General features: G+C 36.8%; 1 protein-coding gene across 1 annotated transcript in view; it reads left to right on the forward strand.

Moving 5' to 3' along the window:
* Positions 1 to 11,921: 11,921 nt before the first annotated feature.
* Positions 11,922 to 21,385, forward strand: part of LOC131228991 (protein TIC 21, chloroplastic-like) — a 36,767-nt gene continuing 27,303 nt past the window's right edge. Inside the window, exons 1-2 of the mRNA XM_058224841.1 lie at positions 11,922 to 12,264; positions 15,330 to 15,587. Coding sequence (XP_058080824.1) covers positions 11,971 to 12,264; positions 15,330 to 15,587 — 552 coding nt within the window. The 5' untranslated portion in view covers positions 11,922 to 11,970. The remainder of the gene's footprint in view (positions 12,265 to 15,329; positions 15,588 to 21,385) is intronic.

The raw sequence follows: 21,385 nt of genomic DNA on the forward strand, positions 1-21,385 counted from the left end.
TTCCAGCTTGACATCGCATTAGTCAACCAGTGCCAATACAAATCTTATAGACACCTGTTATACCATCGATACGAATATCTCTGAGAAGTCGATCCCTTCTCTCTGAGCATAAACCTTAGCTACCAGCCTTGCTCTGTATCTATGTTGTATCCCCTGAAGATCCACTTGCATCCAACCGCTTCCCAGCCCACTGGAAGCTCCACCAGCTCCAGTGTGTCGATCTAGTACAATGAGTCCATTACATCGTCCATAGTCACATACCACTTCTCAGCACCAAGCTCACATAAAGTCTTCTGAATAGTAGATGGATCTCCCTCGCCTGTAATGAGAGCATATGCGATATTGGAGTCGTCCATGTACCTCGCTAATATCCTATGATTATGCTTTGTGATTTTTCTCATAGGTGACTGCTCCACCTGCACTGTATCTCTGTCCATGCGTCTCAGCCTTCATGCCCTGTCCGCTCATGTGGTCATGCCCAGCATGCCACACATGTGCTGAAGTGTAATCTACTACAGCCACTGCAGCTCCACCTTTTGAAGTGCTCCCGATTAACTTATAAAGATTACCGAGTCATTGCGCTTTCATGATTACCCGTGCCCCCTTAGATACTTTAAGAGCATCATTAATACATGTGTACTTGCAGCCCATTGCCTCAAGTACACTAAGAGAAATCAAATTCTTCTTCAAATCAAGAACGTACTTGACATCAGTCAAGGTACGCTCCACCCCATCAAACATCTTGATGCGCACTGTACTAACAACCACAACATTACAGGTAATGTCATTGCCATAAACATATGTCCACCATCGCACTCCCTGTAGCCAGCGAAACAACTCCGATGAGGAGTCATGTGAAAGGATGCCCATATGTCTAGAATCCACTCGGCCTTACGATCATCGTATGACCGTCTGATCGTAGACACAGACAAAACATCACTATCACATCCACTCGATCCATCTGACGTGATAATATTGGACTCCATGTATGAAGCCTCAGATTCTTTTATTTTAGATTTAGGATTTCTACAATCGTTCTTCATGTGTCTTTCCATCCCACGGTTCCAGCACTTTAACTTCCCTTTGTCCTTGCCCTTAGATTTGAATCCAAAACTTGAAGATCTTGTACTGCATTCAAAATTCATACCCCTCGTAAACAGTGCATCAGAAGATGTCTCATATCACCATTAAGTTTTCTCATAGCCTTCCCTTGAAGGGTGAGATAATGGTGTCAACACTCAGGGTTTTATTCGTAGTGCATATTGTGTCCTTAAATGACTCATACGATGCCGGAAGAGAATTCAGCAACATACATACTTGTTCCTCATCTTTTATCACTTCCTCCATATTCAGCAATTTACAAATCAATTTATTAAAGTTACTGATGTGAGCCTTCATATCTCCACTCTCTGCCATCTTGAAGTTATATCACTGCCGCTTCAAGTGTAGGTGATTTTCAGAGATTTTTTGGCATAGACATCCTCTAACTTTGCCCATAACTTAGCGGCAGTTTTCTCTCTCATGACATTATAGAGAACCTCATCCGTGAGACAAAAACAGATCGATGATAATGTCTTCATATCAAGAGTATTCCAATCATCATCAGTCATAGTAGACTTTCACTCCTCAAGAGTACCATATTCACCTTGCTTGATTAAGGAACTGATCATCTTGATATTCTATAACTCAAAGTTATTTTTTTCTGAGTACTTCTCAATCTCATACCTAGTGCTTTCCATTAATGTTAATCCCTTATATTCAAATCTGTGCCCCAACGATTGCTCTGATACCACTTGTTGGGATTTGGTTTGCGGAATCACACAGATATGGATTTAGGATAATACTCTAAGAGCACGAAGCAATCGCAAAAGAACACAAAGATTTAACTTAGAAAACCCTTTCAGGAAAAAACCACGGCACAAAGCGACAGAAATCCACTATGAAACCATAAATTACAAAGAGAGAGGACTTACCCGATTCAAACAGCCTCGAATCTCACCCTTGTTACACCCTTTGAAACCCTAGAACCCCTTCTAGAAACCCTTAGATTACCTTTTGAAAGTCTTAGCCTACATTAGAAAGACTCTAGGGACTCCTATTTATAGTTTAAAAAACCCCACTTATGCACCTCTCTGAAACCGTCTCAAATTTACGCAGTCCGCGCACAATTTGTGTAACCTTCGACTGGTCGAGCCTGGGCTTTGACTGGTTGAAGACCTCGAAAATTTCAGAAACATTATTGCCGGATTTCGAATCGAACTTGCTTCGACTAGTCAAACTTTTTCAGAACTTTTCAGATTTAAGACATTCTTTTTAACAACAAACCCAACAAAATCGGGTCAAGTCCATCAATACCCATTGATAGCCTACACATGAACCCCCATCTCATTTTTATGGTTAGGGGGTGGATGACACCATGATTTTTATAATTACAGGTGTGGGAACTTTTTTAAGTTGGTGATTATGCATAAGTGAGCTCATTTGCTATCTGCCATTAGGATTTTATTAGGGCTTATTTGGATGTTGGATTCAGAAGTAATTCATCAAGATCATCTGCCTTTCTTCCTTATTTATAAATAAATAATAAAAAGTCCATAGATGAGTTAGAGAATCGGATAATTATGAAAGCTCCATCTAGTGACCGGCATTGGCCTAATTCTGATTTATATATGTATCCTACAAGTGATTAATCTTGAATTGGTGATTCGAGACTAGCTAATCTTTTATTATTATATTGTCCTGAACATAAGTTCACAAATCCTGAAATTTTTACATTTTTCTTTGGTTGGAGAAATGCTCTTGCAATATTTGTGCGCCCAACTAATTAGTGTGTGGGACCCAATCATGGTATTTGTATGCTATCCCACCCTTCCATCATGGTACCCTCACAATGAAAATAGAATGCTTTAAAAATCGTTGTCAATCCAACCAATATTAGATGGGACCCATGAAAATGGAATGCTTTAAAAATCGATGTCAATCCAATCATTAGATGGGACCCATATGAATGTGGAGATTTTTTAATGGTTGTTTATTATTTTCCATGGTGTGGCCCACTTGATAATCAGATCAACCTGGTTTATAGGGCATCCCATTTTCATTGTTGGATTAACTTGCTAATTGCGTTGGTTGTTTTTAAAAACAAAAAAAAACCATTGTGGGCCCCACACACTACTTAGACATATAATTAATTGTGTTTGAGCATTTCTCCTTTGATTGATGGATTGATTAGCAAGTGGAAAAACTAGGTATGAGCAAAATAATAAAAAGGTAAAGAAAAATTAGCATCCAATGCATTCAGTTGAGTTTGGTGGGTGGACAACCATCGGAGATTGAGAAGGCATGCATTTCTATGAGCTAGGGTGATGTGGGAAGGGAAAGAGAGGCTTGGTCAATCTTGAATGTGCAATACTACACTGAAGGTGAGTTGTCAATTTCTACTTTTTGAAATTGGGAAGTGGTAAGTAGACTCATGAATCCTAATCCATACAGGCTCCAAAAAAGATAGTTGAGAGCTAATGCCCAGATTAGCCAATATAAAATTGACCAGTAAAAGGATCCAAACGGGTTTAGCCCAGGCATGTGGACATCTCTATTTTGGCATATTACATAGCATTTTGGGATATAACTAGAGTTTCCCACTTTTATTTGCATTATAACTGTAAGACCTTGAGTCTGGGTGATAGTTTTTTATCCCCATCTTCTTTGCACATTACATAATCAAAGCACAACTGTAGGACTGAGGGATCTACTATGCCTATTTAGTACATAGCAAGGTAGTTGGGACTGTCCACAACTAACCATTGCAATAACATGGAGATACCATAGTATTCATGAATAGGCATCTCGATCCCCTCACTTGGACTTGATATATGAACCTAAAACATCATTATCAGGTAAACTAACTTTAATTTATTTTTAAGGAGGAAGTCCCACGCGACACCAATTTAAATATTATGTTTATTTTGTGGATGTGGTGTGTGACACCAAGGTTTCTTGTGATTTTACATAGTGACCGTATATTGCGACTACCAAAATATTTGAATTTCGCACACATTGAGTTTGGATCATCTCAAATCACTTGCAGGTACTCCCATGGTAGCAGAAGCAGAGTTGTATCTTCAATCGAATATCAAAGCCTCCATAACACAATTTGATAAACGTAAACGACCAATTTGAATAACCATTTGGTGACAGATCGCCAGTAGAAGATTTTCACACATCAAAAATAGGTGAAGATCGATTTCTTCTCTCTTGTGTTTTCTCTGGGCATAAGAAGCCTTTTATGGAAGTCCTTTTTATAGAGTTTGGGATCATCCATCACTGCCAAGGAAGATGTCACGGACATTTTTCTTTATAGAGAGAGAGAGAGAGAGAGAGAGAGAGACGTTTCATGCGTTACGCGAATATGTCATATAGCCATACATTCCAACAAAATCTACTCTCCATTTCATCTTTCGTAGCACACACGATGGAAATGCGGAGGTCCAATATTACACCTGGAGTGTCCATGCAGCAAGTATGGTAGTGAAAGAAGGGAAAATGGCATAAATTCAAAACTTTCAGCAATGTATGCTGTATGCAAACAATAATTACAACCATCAACCTAGTCTCCACGATACATCCTATGCTTGAGATGACCCTATGCTTACATGTAACGGATTTCATTCATTTCAAACTTCTTCATTTATTGCAGTAAGTATTAGATCACTTCGGATTGAAATCCCATTTTGTGTTGAACATCCACGTACAATCTGCGCTGAAGTATCTTTTGGTCCTATGTTGTTTCATTGAATAGTTTTCTTCAAATGCTTTTCTAATTTAAAAATTTTTTTTTTTTTTTTTTTTTTTAATTACTTTCTTTGAATCAATTCATCTCTTTTTTAATCGTTTCCTGAAATTAATATCTAACAATAATATACTTATATTAAACCAATAAAGAATGAGAACCTATTTTCTTTTATTGGTGATTATGAAGGTATCTAACCTATGCCCTGAAAATATTAAGGGGGTTTGCTTTTTCAATTACATACTTAAGTAGGAGTAAATAACAAATAATTAGTTTTGAAGGGTGTTTGTTTAAGAGGGAAATACATCCATAATTACGCCTCAAAACAGCACCATGAAGCATGTAATCCAAGGGGTTTCCCTATCGTCAAAATTTGTGAGTCCCACAGTGATGATTTATGTGATCTATGCCGTCCATCCATTTTATCACCTCATTATAGGGCATGTACAAAAAAAATAGGAGATTAAAAGCTCAAGTGAACCACACCACAGGAAATAAGGGGGTTAATGATGTCCACCATTCCCACCAATATTTCCTATGGTTTAGCCCACTTGAGCTTCAAATCTGCCTCAATCTTCGGCTCATGCCCTAACATGAGCTCGCATAATAGATAGACTACATAGATAAGATACAAACATCATGGTGGGTCCCACAATTTTTACGTGGAAATTGTATGAATTCAATGCTATGAAATGAGAAGCTTGACAAACAAGCTCACGGTCAACATCAACCTAATTACATGGGTAAATAATCATTATCTGTTTGATGGTAATTGCATATGTAAATGAAAAAACAAATAACCCTAAAATGAGCTGGCAGAATAGATAGACAACGTAGATAAGACACAGACATCATGGTGGGCCCTACAATTTTTATATATGTGTGGAAACTGTATGAATTAAATGCTGTGAAATGAGAAGCAAGCTCACGGTCAACATCAACCTAATTCCATGGGTGAATAATCATTACCTATTTGATGGTAATTGCATACGTAGATGAAAAAACAAACAACCCCTAAAATAAATTTATAACATCCAAAAGAATTTTTTCAATAGCTAGCATTCAGCTCCAAAAATCACTGGTCAAAATCATCAGCGTGATTATTAGAACATAGCTTAGTTACAATAGGACCAAGAACATGGATGGCACAGATTGCTAGGTGTTATAGCCCTCAACTTGGATTCCAGGTAGGGCCATTTTCCCAAGCGCAACATTATCATTTTTTCATGTTATGCAAAAAAGAATTTATTTTTTCTATAGTTTTTTTTTTTTTCTTAATTTTAATCTCCAAGTTAGGGCATGCTACAAATGAATTTTTTTTTTTTTTTTTAAGTCTTTGTTCTTCTAAAACTTAAAAAATATATATAAATAAATAATCCTTGTGGAAAGGAAGGTAATCTCTAGAAGAGAGTTTTTTTTCCTAAATAGTTCTTATACATTCATTTTGTATGAGCGTTGTCACACTTGTATCTTACACTATCATTATTTTTCTATTGGAATTATTTATTAGTACTTTTCAACAAATGTAGCTATCTTGTGATGAACTATTTATATCTTATGTCTTTTTCTCTATTTATTTCCATGCTTATCCAAATCTCTGGTATGTGTTATTTCACATTATTTTCACAATATCAACTATTTAATTACAGTTGAAGTGATTGACTGAGTGAGAGCTCAATTCATTTTGTAATTGGATGATGGTGAATTTCCAATGCCACTGTTTCAAATAATATTAGAGGCTCATGGTGGTGTTTATGAACTTTTTTGGTTTAGAAGAACAAAGGTAAAATGCTGGTTGTATATTTGAATTTTAGTTGGAAATTGTGAAAATTGATGCTTCAAGATTGGAGTGCTTGGTGGATTTATTAAGCTTAAGACTCGTAATGGGCCAGACCTGGTCACAACAAAATCAACATTCTGAATAGGGATTGTAAGATCAAATTTCTAAATAAGACTAGCACGAAGACCTGCCTGACTAATTCAAATGTCAGGCCTGCGCCCGGCCCACTGCTAGACCTTCTTAAGCTCTTTATCCTATTTCGGAGAACTAGTTTCACTCAACTTTTCTTAGGGCTTACTAGAAATGGATATTGGGTTTCCACAAGGTATTTGATGTTTTACTTATAAGAGTCTAGTCTTGGATAGAGGATTCTCTTACCACAGGTTCTAAGGTTTAAAAGAGAGGATTCAGTGTCTCTAAGGGTGACAGAGATAGAAGGTTGGTAGCTCTTGGAGAGATGAATGCATGATGCTAAATTGGTGATTCCCTTTAAGTTGGAGTTTGTCAAATGTAATAGCCCATCATGCGAGGGACATTTTTATAACAGTAAAATTGTCATTTTTTAATGTTAACAGAGACATCTTCTATAGGCAAAATTTTCATTTTACATATGGTTGCTTGATCTCCAAGGAAATATCATAAAGAGATTTTATTTTCTTTTTAGAGCCTAAAAATAATTTTCCTTTACCTAATAACAGGAAGGAAAGAACGGGAAAGGATTTCTCAAGGAGAATTTTCTTTAGTGTGCATCTTTCCTTTCAAATGTCTAATAAGGTAGAGAGAAGAGGAGTGATAGTTTTTCTAAATATTCTCTTGATTGATTGGAAGATGTGACTATTTTGTATATGTACATTATAATTGAGCAGTGTCTCTATCTATTATTCTCCTTATTTTGCTACCTTAATGATTTGTCAGTACTTCCCTATGGAATAGATTTTGCTGTAACGAACATGCATATTTATGGAAGGCTTGGCTGTTTAGGATAAGTCAGTTGACGCGGCGGGTTTCGGTTACGGTGGTGCACGTCCAACGGGAAGTGAACTTGCCGGCAGATTTCTTGGCCTGCTTTGACAGTGCTTCTCAGTCTTATGTTTCTTTTGAGAATCTTTCAGATCTTTCCCGTTAGGTTCGAGGTAACATTTTTCTAGACAAAGTGGGTTTGGGTGCGATCAAAATGGTCTAATCTCTATTGGGTGTTTTTTGTAATTATTTCTTCGGTTTTCAAGGTGGGTCTTCTGTTTTATGTAAAGAAGTTGCCCACTTGTAAAGGATTTTTGAGATAATCAAAGATATAATTTTTTGAAAAAAAAGAAAAGAACATGCATATTTATGCTGTCTTTTTATGTATTTATGTTTACATGTACCCAAATATATGGTAATGGTTATTTCTAATGATCTTTGCAAGATCAACTACATAAATGGTCAAATATTTTCACAAGTGGAAGCTTGGTATGTTTTCTAATTTAGTGATGATAAGCTCGTGGTTCTATTGCTATAAATGATGTTGGTTATAGATTTGAGCTGTAGTTGGAAAATTCAAGAATGGATGTTTCAAGATTAGTAAGGTTGGTGGATTTATTTACCTGCTGAAACCTTTCAAAGAAAAGGTTCCTCTTGGCTTCTCTCAGGCTCTTGTATAAATGGATATTCGAGTGTTAAGGTGTTTTTTTTTTTTTTTTAAAAAGAAAAAACGTTTAGCCTATGAAAATATAGTCATGGAAAGATAATTCTTTTGTGAAAATGAGAAGATCTAGTGTTTCTAGAGGTGACATGGAGAGAAGGTTAATGGTTGATTGTCAGGTTTTCAAAGGGCTTAATGATGTAAAGTAATTTGATGATGTGTATTAAGATGAAGATTGTTGGGCATCATCGCCCATAACCTTGGCTTTAGGTAAGAGAGCATTTTATTAATGATAAAATTGTCACCTATGCACATTAAGTGATCTTTTTAATTTTTTATTTATTTTATTTTTTTACACACACTCAAACCACCCACCCACCCACATTACATGGGGTACTCGATCCCATGATCTCAGTGTTGAAACATATACAAAACCATTAAACCGGACCCCATTCTATCTCTACCTATATTGTTTCTTAGTATCTAAGTTAGAGAATGTTATAAATTGATAAAAAGGTGATATTTTCTCTTTAAAGCCTAAAGGGATAGAGTGAAATAAACTGATTTTTTTTCTTCTTCTTATGCTAGAAATGACAAATTGATAAATGATTTTTTTTTTTTATTTTTTTTAATACATTACACGAGTAAGATGGAAGTGAGAGAAAGGGACAAGAGCCCAATGATATAGCTACCAAACCATAGGTCCACTTCATGAAGTTGGAAACACTTGTATTATATAAAGCCTCTAGAAAGTAATCATATGGGATCCTCAACATGGTATTCGGGGGTGTCATTTTATGCAAAGATGCCCTATATTTCATAATCCAGATAGCTTGACACATTGTACCCATGATGAATTGTATGGCCCAAACATTTTTGGGACAACTCTGGCTAGGTGAAAGTGGGCTTAGTCAAGCCTTGAAACATGTTGGGCGAGGCTTGAACTGATCATTTAGCCCCGAGGGCTGGGCAAGGACCTAGAAATAAACTTGTTTGCTAGCTAAAGTCGGATGGCCCAGCCCGGTCTCTTGGGGGTGATTTTAGACTCACAATCTCAAGTAAGAAAGGAAACATCCACGAGGAGAACACCATGACTTGTTTATTTGTTCATTTCAGCCATTTTATATATTCAACTTTCATAATTGTGTTTAATATTTATTAATTCTATATTTTCAATTTAATTATTAAACAACGAGTTGAGTCAAGTAGAGGCATGAAAGAGAGTTAAAGACTTGCCATGACTAGACATCGATTCTAGTCTGCTTTTCAGGTTTTTAAATAATGGCATGAAATCATGGTAGGGCTCGATTGACGTTTGGCAGTGACCTAAAGCTGTTGATATAATGGTGATGCAGGGATGGACGTGATGAGGTCGATCACTGTCATTCTCAAGGATAACTACTCCGAATCAACAGAGCTTCTCTAGACTCGTCATAGAGATTCGTTGAATTCACAAGGAAAAATAGGAAAATAGAAATATTCTAAAAAGTTTGAAAATAGCTTGATTGATGATAAAAACTAATTTACAACCCTTCAAATAATGATACCAACTTTAGGAAGAAGTTTCAGAATCAAACTCCAACTCAAACTCACTAAAATTCGTTGACTTACTGTAAATAGTAAACTTACTATTTATAGATGGTCATGATTTCTACTAGATTTCATGGTTTTCAACCAAATATAGTAAGTGTCCAATTTAACCTAACTATATTATTCCCCTAAATTTTCTAAGCTCTTTTCATGTTGGGCATGACTCCTAAAGCTCAAAAGATAAAAGAGTTATGATCGAACTAAAACTAACTATAAATAGTAAAAATGAAATTAAAAAGGATTTTCGACCATTGATTTAATGGAATCTCGCAAATTCAGTGTAGACAACCCGGCATAGCGGGTTGGGTGGCTAAAGTAGCTTCTCCTACCTCAAAGTCATATATGATACGTCGAATAACTCATTCCGATTTGCGAGATATGCATATTTTAGGGTTCTGACGGTCTTATCACTTCCGCTTCAAATCGAGCCTTCTCTGCTCCATCTTGGACTTGAAAGTGTCTGCGACCCGCTCTACATCAAATGGTACACTAACAATCGACGAGGTGACCTTGTTAGATCAAAGTCATTTAAAACTAGGTAACCTTACAAATTTCCTAGGTTTCATTAGAATCCTATATAACCTCCAACAATGACTAATTGAAATGCGCTCCATGTGCATCATGTGGTGAATTGCCAATCACTTTGAAGATTTCTGTGGATGTCATGATAATTGTATCCTTACATTTTTAACTCATCATTTGAAGCACACGCAGCTTATTTCAAATGGTCCAGCGATTCTTGTAACTCAAGTTTAAAGGAACCATGAGCTAGGCGTGGGCCCATTAGAGGCTCGGGTTAAGCTTGGTCTGGGGTTGATTTAATGGGTTGGCTTGACAGACCATGGCCTGTGGGACTGCCAATTGAAGCCAAGGCAAGGTATGTTGAAGCCAGGGAACAGTTTAGGTTCAGCTCATTTTATGGCATGAGACAAAAAAATGAAGCAGATCCAAATCTCAAGTGAACCATATAGGTAACAGTGGTGATAAACCATTAAAAATTTCCTATGCGCCCGCCAAAGTTTTGGATCAATCTGATATTTGTTTCTTCCCTTTATCCAGGTTTGGTAAGGTTAGATGTAAAATAAACATTATGGTAGTCCCTTTGAAGTTTTTAATGGCCATCATTCAATCACCACTGTTTCCCACAGTGTATTCTACTTGAGATTTAGTTTTGCGTAACTTTTTAGCCTATGCCCTAAATTAAGCTTTGAAAAATGGAGGTACGGCACGGACATACAATAGATAAATCAAGATGGGGCCCAAGGCCAGGGCTGCTGCAACATGTTGGGTGAGGCTGGGCCACACTTAATCTGGTCGTGGAAGCCCACCTGCAGCAAAGTACAACGTAGCCCTAAGTCCAACCTGGGCCTTGATAAGCCCAAGTAAACAGGCCTTATCCCTGCCGTAATAGTTATACACAGCTTGAGCTGAGCCTAAGCTTGGCACCCACTTTTGAATGAGGGTGGATTTGGTGAGGCCCACCTCACTCAAGTCAGTGCAGCACTTACAATGGAACCCACCTTGATGTATGTATTCTATATTCACGCTATTCGTTTGTTCTTCTAGATCACTTTAGGCAGGAACCCAAAAATGAAACAGTCCAAATTCTATGTGGACCACGTTATGGGAAACAATAGTAATTGACCATTAAAATTTCTTAAAGGGCACAAAAGTTTTAGATCAAGCTGATTTTTATTTTATTTTTTTCATGCAGGTTTTTGTGACCTTACTAACACGTTGGATAGCAAAGAAGCATTGCTACGGTGAGTCTTAGGTTTTTAATGGTCTAGCGTTCAATCGCCACTTTCTTATAAATGATTCACCAATATTTGAATCTGCTTCATTTAGGGCTCATGGGCAAACATGATCTCGCAAAATGGACGGATGGCATGGATGTAAAATATCTACATCAAGGTAAGGCCCATGGTAAGGGCGTGACCATCTTACTCTTGGATAAGGCTCTTAGACACAGCCGAGCCTTGCCCAATTAATACACGAGCTTAAAATCGTAGGCCCAGGCCTGCCATGTCCTTATATTTCAGCCCAAGCCCATCCAGAAGCAGGCCAGGTTCGAAAGCCCGTCATTGACAGCCCAATGGGCCAGCCCCATGGCTCTAACATAACAGTCTACACCGCTCGCTCTCCCGCTGCATTCACTTCCTTTCAATTCAGACCACACGGCTAATAGCGATGCAGATGACGCTGCAGCTGCCCGCGATCCGATCCAACGGCTCAGGGGCAGTGGTGGCCACTGTTTCTTCTCTCTCTCGATTCCCTCCAACCTTCAAAAACGGCAGCAGCAAAATTCTCCCCTCCCCTTCTTATCATTCTCACCATTACCCCCTTTCTTTTCCCAAATTCCCCATTTTATCCTCTTCTTCTTTCCTTGGGTTTTCCTTTAAGAACCGGAAAACTATAACCGCTGCTTCTTCCTATCCTTTCTCTTCTCCCGACCCAGATTCTGAAGGGGCAAAATTGGCACAGGTACCCTTCCTTTTTATCCCTTTGAATTCTTTTTTTTTTTTTTTTTTGGTTATTTCTCTCTGAATTTATTTAAAGAAATATGATTTTTTTCTCAATTTTTAAAGAATTTTTTTTGGGTTTCTTATGATTCAACTGCAGACATTGTGACAAATCATTTTTTCTCGTGATAGTATTGGAAAATCTTGCTGGATATAAATATTAAAAAATATTTATTTGTAATTGATAAATAATTTTAAAAATTGTAAAGATATAGGTATAACATGATTTATCTTAGAACTTAAAATAAATCTTGCGCTAAAATTGGAAATTTTAAAACTGCAGAGGTTTTGAAAATTTTGCAATATTATTGTGAATACCATTATATCAGAATTTCATGAGATTTTATAAATATTTGTGATGTTGGTTAGGATGACTTTGGATGGTGAATGTGTTTATCATTGGAGCATGAATTCGGTCCGCACGAAGATTTGGTGTGCACATTTATTCAACCGTGAAATACATTTGACACAACTTAAGTTCACACCAATATTCGGTGAGCACATTTATTCAACCGTCTAAAGAAGGGTGGGATGAATTTGTCAAGCATTTCAAGATGAGAATTTTCAGAAGTCGATTTTTAAATGAGTATTAAGACACCCCCGGTGGCCGTTATTGGACTTGAAAGATATATGAGCACCATGGATTCTCAGCACACACCATGTGCAGCTGTTAGGGGATCGTTTGGATGCGAGCAAAGTTGTGTTTGCACAACTTGTCTAGGGCCATTCTGTCCTAAATAGGCTATCCAGGTCAGACTATGACTCTCGTGCAAGTTGTACTGTTCCTTGTTTGTTAGACAAATGAAACAAGTAAAGAAGGGATGTGGAACATGTGGGAAGGTTAAGATAGTTATGGCGCAGATGTACATTGACACGTGGCACACATAAGGCACTTGAAAATTAATGGCAGCACATGTGGCATCTGTGGTTGCACGAATATGCACGTTGCACATGTCACCCACTTGGCAAATGTGATGCATGTGCACAGAACATTATATTTTCCCCGGCGCCGAACTACGGATAAGCTCTACTTAGATATCCCACCTTTTTAGCAAGTATAGACTATCATTGGTAATGTGCATATTTTGAGTAGATGTTGCCCTTGTTTTATGAGGTTAACATGATTGTAGATCCTGCGGTTTATATTGTTTGAAGATGACATAGTTTTGATTGACGAGATGAGGGAGGGAGTAATGCAAAGCTAGAACTGTGAAGGAATGCTTTAGAATCTAAATGTTTTAAAATTAGTTAGACAAAAAAGAACATATGGATATGGAATGCAATTTTAGTAACATAGGAGTGAAACAAAAAATTAGTTAAGATTGCTGACCAAGAGGTACCCAAAAAAAAAAAAATCGGTATCTTGGGTCAATAATTCAAGAGAGTAGAGAGATTGAGAAGGAAGCTGCTCATAGAACTAGAACCAGGTGGATCAAGCGGAGATGTACCTCTGGAGTGTTATGTGATTGCTACATACCAATGAATCTGAACTGATAATCCTATAGGATTGCTATAAGACCAGCCATGCTTATGAGGCAAAATGTTGGGCATTCAAAGAACATGTTCTTAGGATGAGCATAGTGGAAATGAGGATGTTAATGTGGATGAGTGGCAAGACAAGGAAAGGTAGAATTAGGAACGACTACATTCAAGGGAACTTAGGAGTAGCACATAATAAGATGATGGACAACAGATTTATGCTTTGATCACGTGCAAGTACAATGAAGAACTGCATTGATTGGAAGCAGTGAGTCGGTTCAAGTTCATCATCATCATCATCATCATCATTCAAGCCTCATCCGAACTAATTGGGGTCAGCTACATGGATCTTTTTTCTGCCATTCCACTCTATTAAGGACCATAAATTCAATTAGACATAGGTCATTAAGTCTTTTCTTACTTCCTTCACCCATTCCCTTTTGGGCTTTCCCCTTGGCTTTTAGAGCTTTCAACTTGCACCAACACACTCCTAACTGGCACATGACCTGGTCTCTGTTGCACATAACCAAACCATCTAAGTCTCATTTCCTATCTTATTACCAATTGGTGCTACTCCCAAGTTCCCTTGAATGCATTTATGATGCATCTAAACTGGGAACTGTTATTGAGAAATTTTGTTTTGACTTTCTTATATGCCGTATTCTTAATTTCTAAGCAATTTCTAAGTGCCTCTGGCTATCATCCATCACACTTTGTGAGAGTATCAAATTTCTACTCTTTCTTTTATATATAGGGAATAATAGAGGTTTTGTCATTGTGCTTAGCACTTTTAGAGAATAGTGATTCCTTGATCTAACCAAACTCTCTCTTATTCCTCTCTAATTATCCATTATTTTCTTTACTCCCATTGCTATCAGTGTAGGCAAGTTTTTCCACTAGTATTGCTACTTTTTCTCCTGTTTGTCGGTAATTGTAACTAAAAGCATATGAGTCTCTACTCAGTTGAGGATTAATAGTTTTGCTGCTATGAGAAAGTATATGATTTGGGAGCAGTTTTGTATTTTGCAATGAATTCTCTTTGGAGAAGCGCAAATGGTGCTTGCCTCTCTAGCTGCTGGATATGTCATGCATGTGCCGACATCATACAGGTACTCAAGATTGAGTCCATTAACCTGATGGGCCCCACCGCATATATGCTCTAGCCCGAAAAGTTGGGCAGAATACTACTCATCTGGTGGGCCACATGTGCATGTTGTATAGCTGTCCATTTTTTCTGCACGCGTGGTCTGCACCGGGGCCTGCCTTTCGAACAGCTCAGTTTTCACATCTACATACTACCTTGGCATATGTGAGGCATTGGGGCTAGTCCTCCTTCCTCTTAGCAGGGCTCTTCAGTTTGATAGGAGGCAATTTAGGAAGATCAGATGAAGGTTTAATTCATCACGAAATACATATCTCTGTTATGAAACTTCTTGCTCCTTAGATTCAACTACCAATGCTGCAGTTTGTTCAGCTAATTAGATCCATCTATTTCTTTCAGAAATATCCATATCAATTATTTAAGCAGACCATTAATTGAATCTGCAGGTTTCAAAGAGATTAGCAAATACTTCTAGACATTTCAAACGGTTGGGTAGTCTAGGATTTTGGAGTCAGTTAGTGTGCACTGTGGTGGCTGCTGGAATTCTCTCATTCTCTGCAGTTGTTAATGGGAAGATCACGTCACCATTTACATTCTACGCCACTGCGGGTGGTATTGCGGCAGCATTTGTGTCAGCGTTTTGGTCATTCGGCTACATTCGTCTGTCTGACCAGCTTCGAAGAACTGCAAATGAACCAACAAAGGTAATCCAAAAGTTTATGTTATCTCCACAAAAAATGTGCTGTCCAGCTTTATAATCTGTTACTGACTATTAACTGGATTATAGAATTTATAGTTGGAATATGCATCCTTATTTTCGTATGAATTTTATACTAAATTGATTAGCAAGCATCTTCGTTTCAAAATTTTAGGCAAAAATATGCATAAATAAATTCCAAGTAAGAATATTTGACAAAGACGATAGATCTTTTCTTTTTTTATTTCTATTTTGTGATTTGTTGTGGAAATACCAAATAGCACTGACAAAGATGATTGTGTATGTGGTCGTGGATGTCATAGGGAATCTGATTGCATCCTATTTTGTGTGATTGTGGATGTCACGGGAGATATAATTGCATCCTATTTTTTATGATGTAGTGTCCCTCACTATATTCTGACACTTGATCGATGACACTAGCACCAACAATCCATAACATCAAAACATCTCACCTATTCATAGTAGTATAGCATTGCTTCATTCTGCTGACTATGGAGTTTTAAGACTAACTCTTATCATCACCATCTATGCCTTTCCCAACTAACTAGTGTCAGCTACAAGAATCTTTTTCCGCCGTTCCGCTCTATAAAGGGCTATAACTTCAATTAGACCATTGGTCAAGTCTTTTCTTACTACCTCCACCCATGTCCTGTCACACCTCCAAAATTCGGCATTGAGTCCAATGTCCCTAGTCCCGAGTTTCCAAAGTGTGAGGTCTAAGATTTTCAAATAATTCTCATTTGGCATTCACATCTAGATTAAATCACATGAAAAACATAATAAGAATTCTAATAATCTCAACCACTACAGAATTTAAGTTCATGTCCATAAATAATATATATATATATATATATATATATATATATATATATATATATATATATATATATATATATATATATATATATATATATATAAGGAACCCACAATTATAAGTTCACTAATCTCTACACCCATCACGTAGGGTCTTACTACAATGCTTCCTTTATTAAGTAAACATACTAGGACGGAATTCCAAAGAATATTATAAGAATAACTAGCTGAGTTTTTCAAGTACTCGTGATCACTATCCTTCAGATTAATTCTTGCAACTGAAATGTCCCAAAGATTGGTGAGCTACAAAGCCTAGTGATGAGGACCCAAAATAGGTATTTAATACTTACCAAAAATGGCTAATTTAAAAAAATATATTCAAAAGAAAGAAACTTTTTAATACGAAAATTCTAAAAATGTAACCTAATAATCATAATAATCCACAATTAAAAAATTACCAATAAGGTAGATTTCCCGAGGTTTGCATTAGAAAATTCTAACATATATGATTATACCTATTTGGAAACATAAGTGCGCACGAGGATAAATATAAAGCACTATGCGGTACTAAGTTACTAAGCTTTAGGGACTTCAACCCAAGGACCAAGCCCAATATATTGACTTTAGGGACTTTCAACCCAGGGACTCAGCCTGATAAATTGACTTTAGGGTTTTTTAACCCAGGGACTCACCTCGACATGTTAGCTTTAGGGACTTTCACCTAGGGACTCATTCCAACATGTTAGCTTCTGGGACTTGCAACCTGAGGGACGGTGTGTTGCCCTACTCCTTACCAGTGTTCCGGGAACCCATGATCCGGTTCTTCACAAAGAAACTTTCCAAAGTTCGCGATCCTTTAGGGATATCCTAGGGTAGAGTATCGTACCTTCCATAGTACTTGCTATAATGATGAATGCAGTAACCATAACTTCATAAAAATCTAATGAAAACACATTAATAACTAAAATACATACCTTACTGAAATTTTTTTTCAAAACTAAAATATATAAAAATTTCATATTATAATCAATTTCATACCGTCGTGATTCACCCCAAAAGTTCAGCGGGTATCGAAAGTCCACCCATACCGGTTGAGTGATTTCCCGTTTAATGGCAATTCGTCTGGTTCATCGGCAACTTGTAGTTGCAGAAATTTCCAGTTCTGTCGGGTTTGTTTCTTGCAACATTTTTGGAATTTCTACTGGCCGAATTATTTTTATAGTTTTTCTAGTAATTCATCATCAAGTCTACTCTCATCTCACAAATTTTCATTACATTCTGAGTTCTAGAAAAAATATTAAAATTCCTGAAGTATTAGTTGCCTGAAACTTATGATTTTCTGGGTAGTTTTACAACATCCTAAAATCAGCCTCATTTGAGTTTGGGTTTGCTTTCTAATTATTTTTCCCTAAAACTAGACTTATCAAGCTTCATTTTGGCTAGTTATTAATGTGTTTTCATTAAAATTTCATGTTGTTTTGGTTACTGCATTCATCATTATAGAAAGTACTATGGAAAGAACGAGTACTCTACCGTGGGATATCCTAAAAGATCACAAACTTTGGAAAGATTCTTTGTGGAGAACCTGATCATGGGTTCCTGGGAAATCGGTAAAGAGTAGGGCGACGCATCGTCCCTCGGGTTGCAAATTCCGGAAGCTAACATGTCGAGCTGAGTCCTTAGGCGAAAGTACCTATAGCTCAGTACCACATCGTGATTTATATTTATTCTCATGCGCACTCATGTTTCCAAATAGGTACAATCATTTATGTTAAAATTTTCTAATGCAAACCTCATGTAATCTGACTTATTGGTAATTTCTTATTTGTGGATTATTATGATTGTTAGGTTGTATTTTAGAATTGCCCTATTGAAAACTTTTATTCTTTTGAATATCTGGTTTTTTAAAAAAAAATTAATTAGCCATTTTTTCTAAGTATTAAATACCTATTTTGGAAAACTATTTTGAGTTTTCCTGACTAGGCTTTGCAACTCTCCTATGTTTGGGACATTTCAATTGTAGTAATTAATCCGAAGCATAGTGATCACGAGAAAGGGTACTTGAAAGACTAAGCTAGTTAGCATTATTATATTCTTTTGAATTCTGTCTTAGTATGTTTACTTAATAAATGAAGCATTGTAGTAGGACCTTACATGATGTCTATAAAGATTAGTGAACTTTACTTATGATTGTGGGTTCCTTATTTATATTTTTATTTATTCTATTTTGGATATGAACTTAAATTCCGCAGTGGTTGAGGTGATTAGAATTCCTATCATGTTTTTCATGTGATTTAATTTAGATGTGAATGCTAAAGGAGAATCATTTGAAAATCTTATACCTCACACCTTGGAAACTTGGGATTGGGGACATTGGACTCGGTGCTGAATTTTGGGGGCGTGACATGTCCTTTTGGGCTTTCCCCTTGCCCTTTTGGAGCCTTCAACTTGTACCAACTAACTCTTTCTAACTAGTGTAGTTCTCGGTATCTGTTGCACATGACCAAACCATGTAAGTCTACTTTCTCTCATGTTATTACCTATAAGTGCTACTCCAAGTTCCCTTGAAGGCATCCATTTCTAATTCTATCCCTCCTTGTCTCGCCACTTATCAATCTCAACATCTTTTCAGCTACACTCATCCTATGAACATATTGTGCCTTAATTACCCAACATTTTGTCCCATAAAGTATGGTTGGTTTTATAATTATCCTATAAATTTCCCTTTTAGTTTGAGTGGTACATGATGATGACATCAAACTCCAGAGACATATCTCCATTTCTTCCACCCCGCTTGAATTCTATGCACAAGATCGTCCTCAATGTCTCCACTCTCATGAATTACCAACCCAAGATATTGAATGTGGTCATTTTTGGAAACTTCTTGGTCAAAAATCTTAACTAATTCCTTGTTCCCACTCCTATTGTTACTAAAATTGCACTCAATATACTTTGTTTTAGTGTGACTAATTTTAAATCCTTTAGATTCTAAAACACCCCTCCATAAATTTGGCTTTGTGTTTACAACCTTGTGTCTTATCAATTAAAATTGTCATTTGCAAACAATATACATCATGGGAATGCCTTGTTGACTTGTCCACAACTAATGCGAAAAGGTATTGGCTTAATGCCGACCACTAGTGCAAGCTTACGGTAATTGAGAACTCACTTGTCTCTCCACTAGTGGTCCTGACATTTGTTACCACTTCCTCATGCATATCCTTAATCATGTTTATATATCCTTGATCGTGTCATTTAAGACTTAAATGTCAAATGTATAATAATCAGTCTTTACGTGTGCTTAAAACTATATTCATTTATTACTTTGACATTTTTCCTAAGTAATTAAATAAGCCTTCTGCATAGCGTATACCAACGAAGTGGGTTGGAGTGAGAAATAAGTTTTACTGGCTATGGTAAGGAAGGAGATTCTCTCTAGACACTCAAGGGGAGAAATCTATTGGAGCTATGTCAAAGGTTGAAACACATAGTTGTGAGAAATGGTATGGACGAACAAGAACTATTTCTCTTACATGTTGGAGCCACTGTTAGAAGTATCCTTAATATAATCGAAATATCTCTGATATTATCCATATCTCCAACTCAGCGATACCAATAACACTGGTAGTATTAGAAATTTCGGGTATCGACAATGTATCGCCAATATTTTTGACAATGCAAATTCCAAGTGTCACTTCTATCTCCAGTGTATCAGTGATGTTTTGATAATATCGCCAATGTATCGATATCACTTAAAATATGTTCATTTCGAAAAAAAAAAAAAAAAAGAGTGCATGGTTGTATGCAGTGTTCAATTTGTTGACGATAATATTGTTAATATTGTGATATTATCGTTATTGTAACATGGGCAATATCGAGACCACAATCTTTCGTTTCCCTTCCAATTGTTGACTATTTCTCAACAAAATACCGTGTATTGTTGATATTATGAAATATCAATTTATGTTTGAATGGAAGATTAGATGGTTGGATGGATAGATGGGATAGTGGGACTAATTTCTTACGACAAACATGCTTTTAGGTCTCCATGAAATGGAAACTTATTATGTTTGCATTATTTTTTGCAATTTTTTTATTCATTAATATGCAAATATGTGTATTTTAGCTTCTCCTGAAGTTCCACTGAAAAAATCCACGATTTCCCATGTTTTCCCAATGTTTCCCTGCATTTCCGGTCATCGACAATATCGATATTGTTTCCGTATCCCTGGCCAATGAAACTATAGCAATACCGATACTTCGAACATTGGTTAGAACTAACATTATTTAAATCTAATCAACTAATTCGGTACTTTACATGAATAGTCATTTGCATAGATTCTGTGCTGAGGAATCTCCTACTTAGAAGTTGACGATTCAATTACTACATTCTATTTTGAGCAAATAGACCTAGCATTGTTGCTCCATGGCATCGGATTGTGTGAAGGCTCTCTTACTCCATGGTCAGCAAGTTCTTTTTCATTCCTTTTAGCTACTTTTAAAATGAAGCTTTCTAGTCTCTATCAATTGGTAATTGCAAATGGGAGCAATAGATCTTTCTACTTATTTAAGTAGCTCTTTTCAAACTCTAGAGTGTTGTTTTAGTTGTGGGTTGGAACAAATCATTGACCAAAAGGCAACACCTGAATCTAACCACATTTCTCCTTTGGAGAGTCTTATCATTTGTGGGGTCAAAAGTACATTCCCGACCATGGAATGCCACGAGCCATTAGTTATATCTCTTGGAGACTTTAATAAATTATTGTTACCTCTAAAAAAAATCTCTTGGAGAAAATCTTGATTGAAAGGGAAAATAAAACACTACACATGTATGTGAAGACTACAATGTGTGCACTATGCGAGGTGACCTAGTGATCCTCGTCTAATTTTCTGTAACTTCACATGCCGAATATTGTTGATGTCGAAACCCTGGCTGTTTTCGCTAACATTTGGCCATATCTCCTAAGTTGT

This window comes from Magnolia sinica, chromosome 16 (assembly GCF_029962835.1).
Source record: "Magnolia sinica isolate HGM2019 chromosome 16, MsV1, whole genome shotgun sequence".
NCBI classification, from domain to species: domain Eukaryota; kingdom Viridiplantae; phylum Streptophyta; class Magnoliopsida; order Magnoliales; family Magnoliaceae; genus Magnolia; species Magnolia sinica.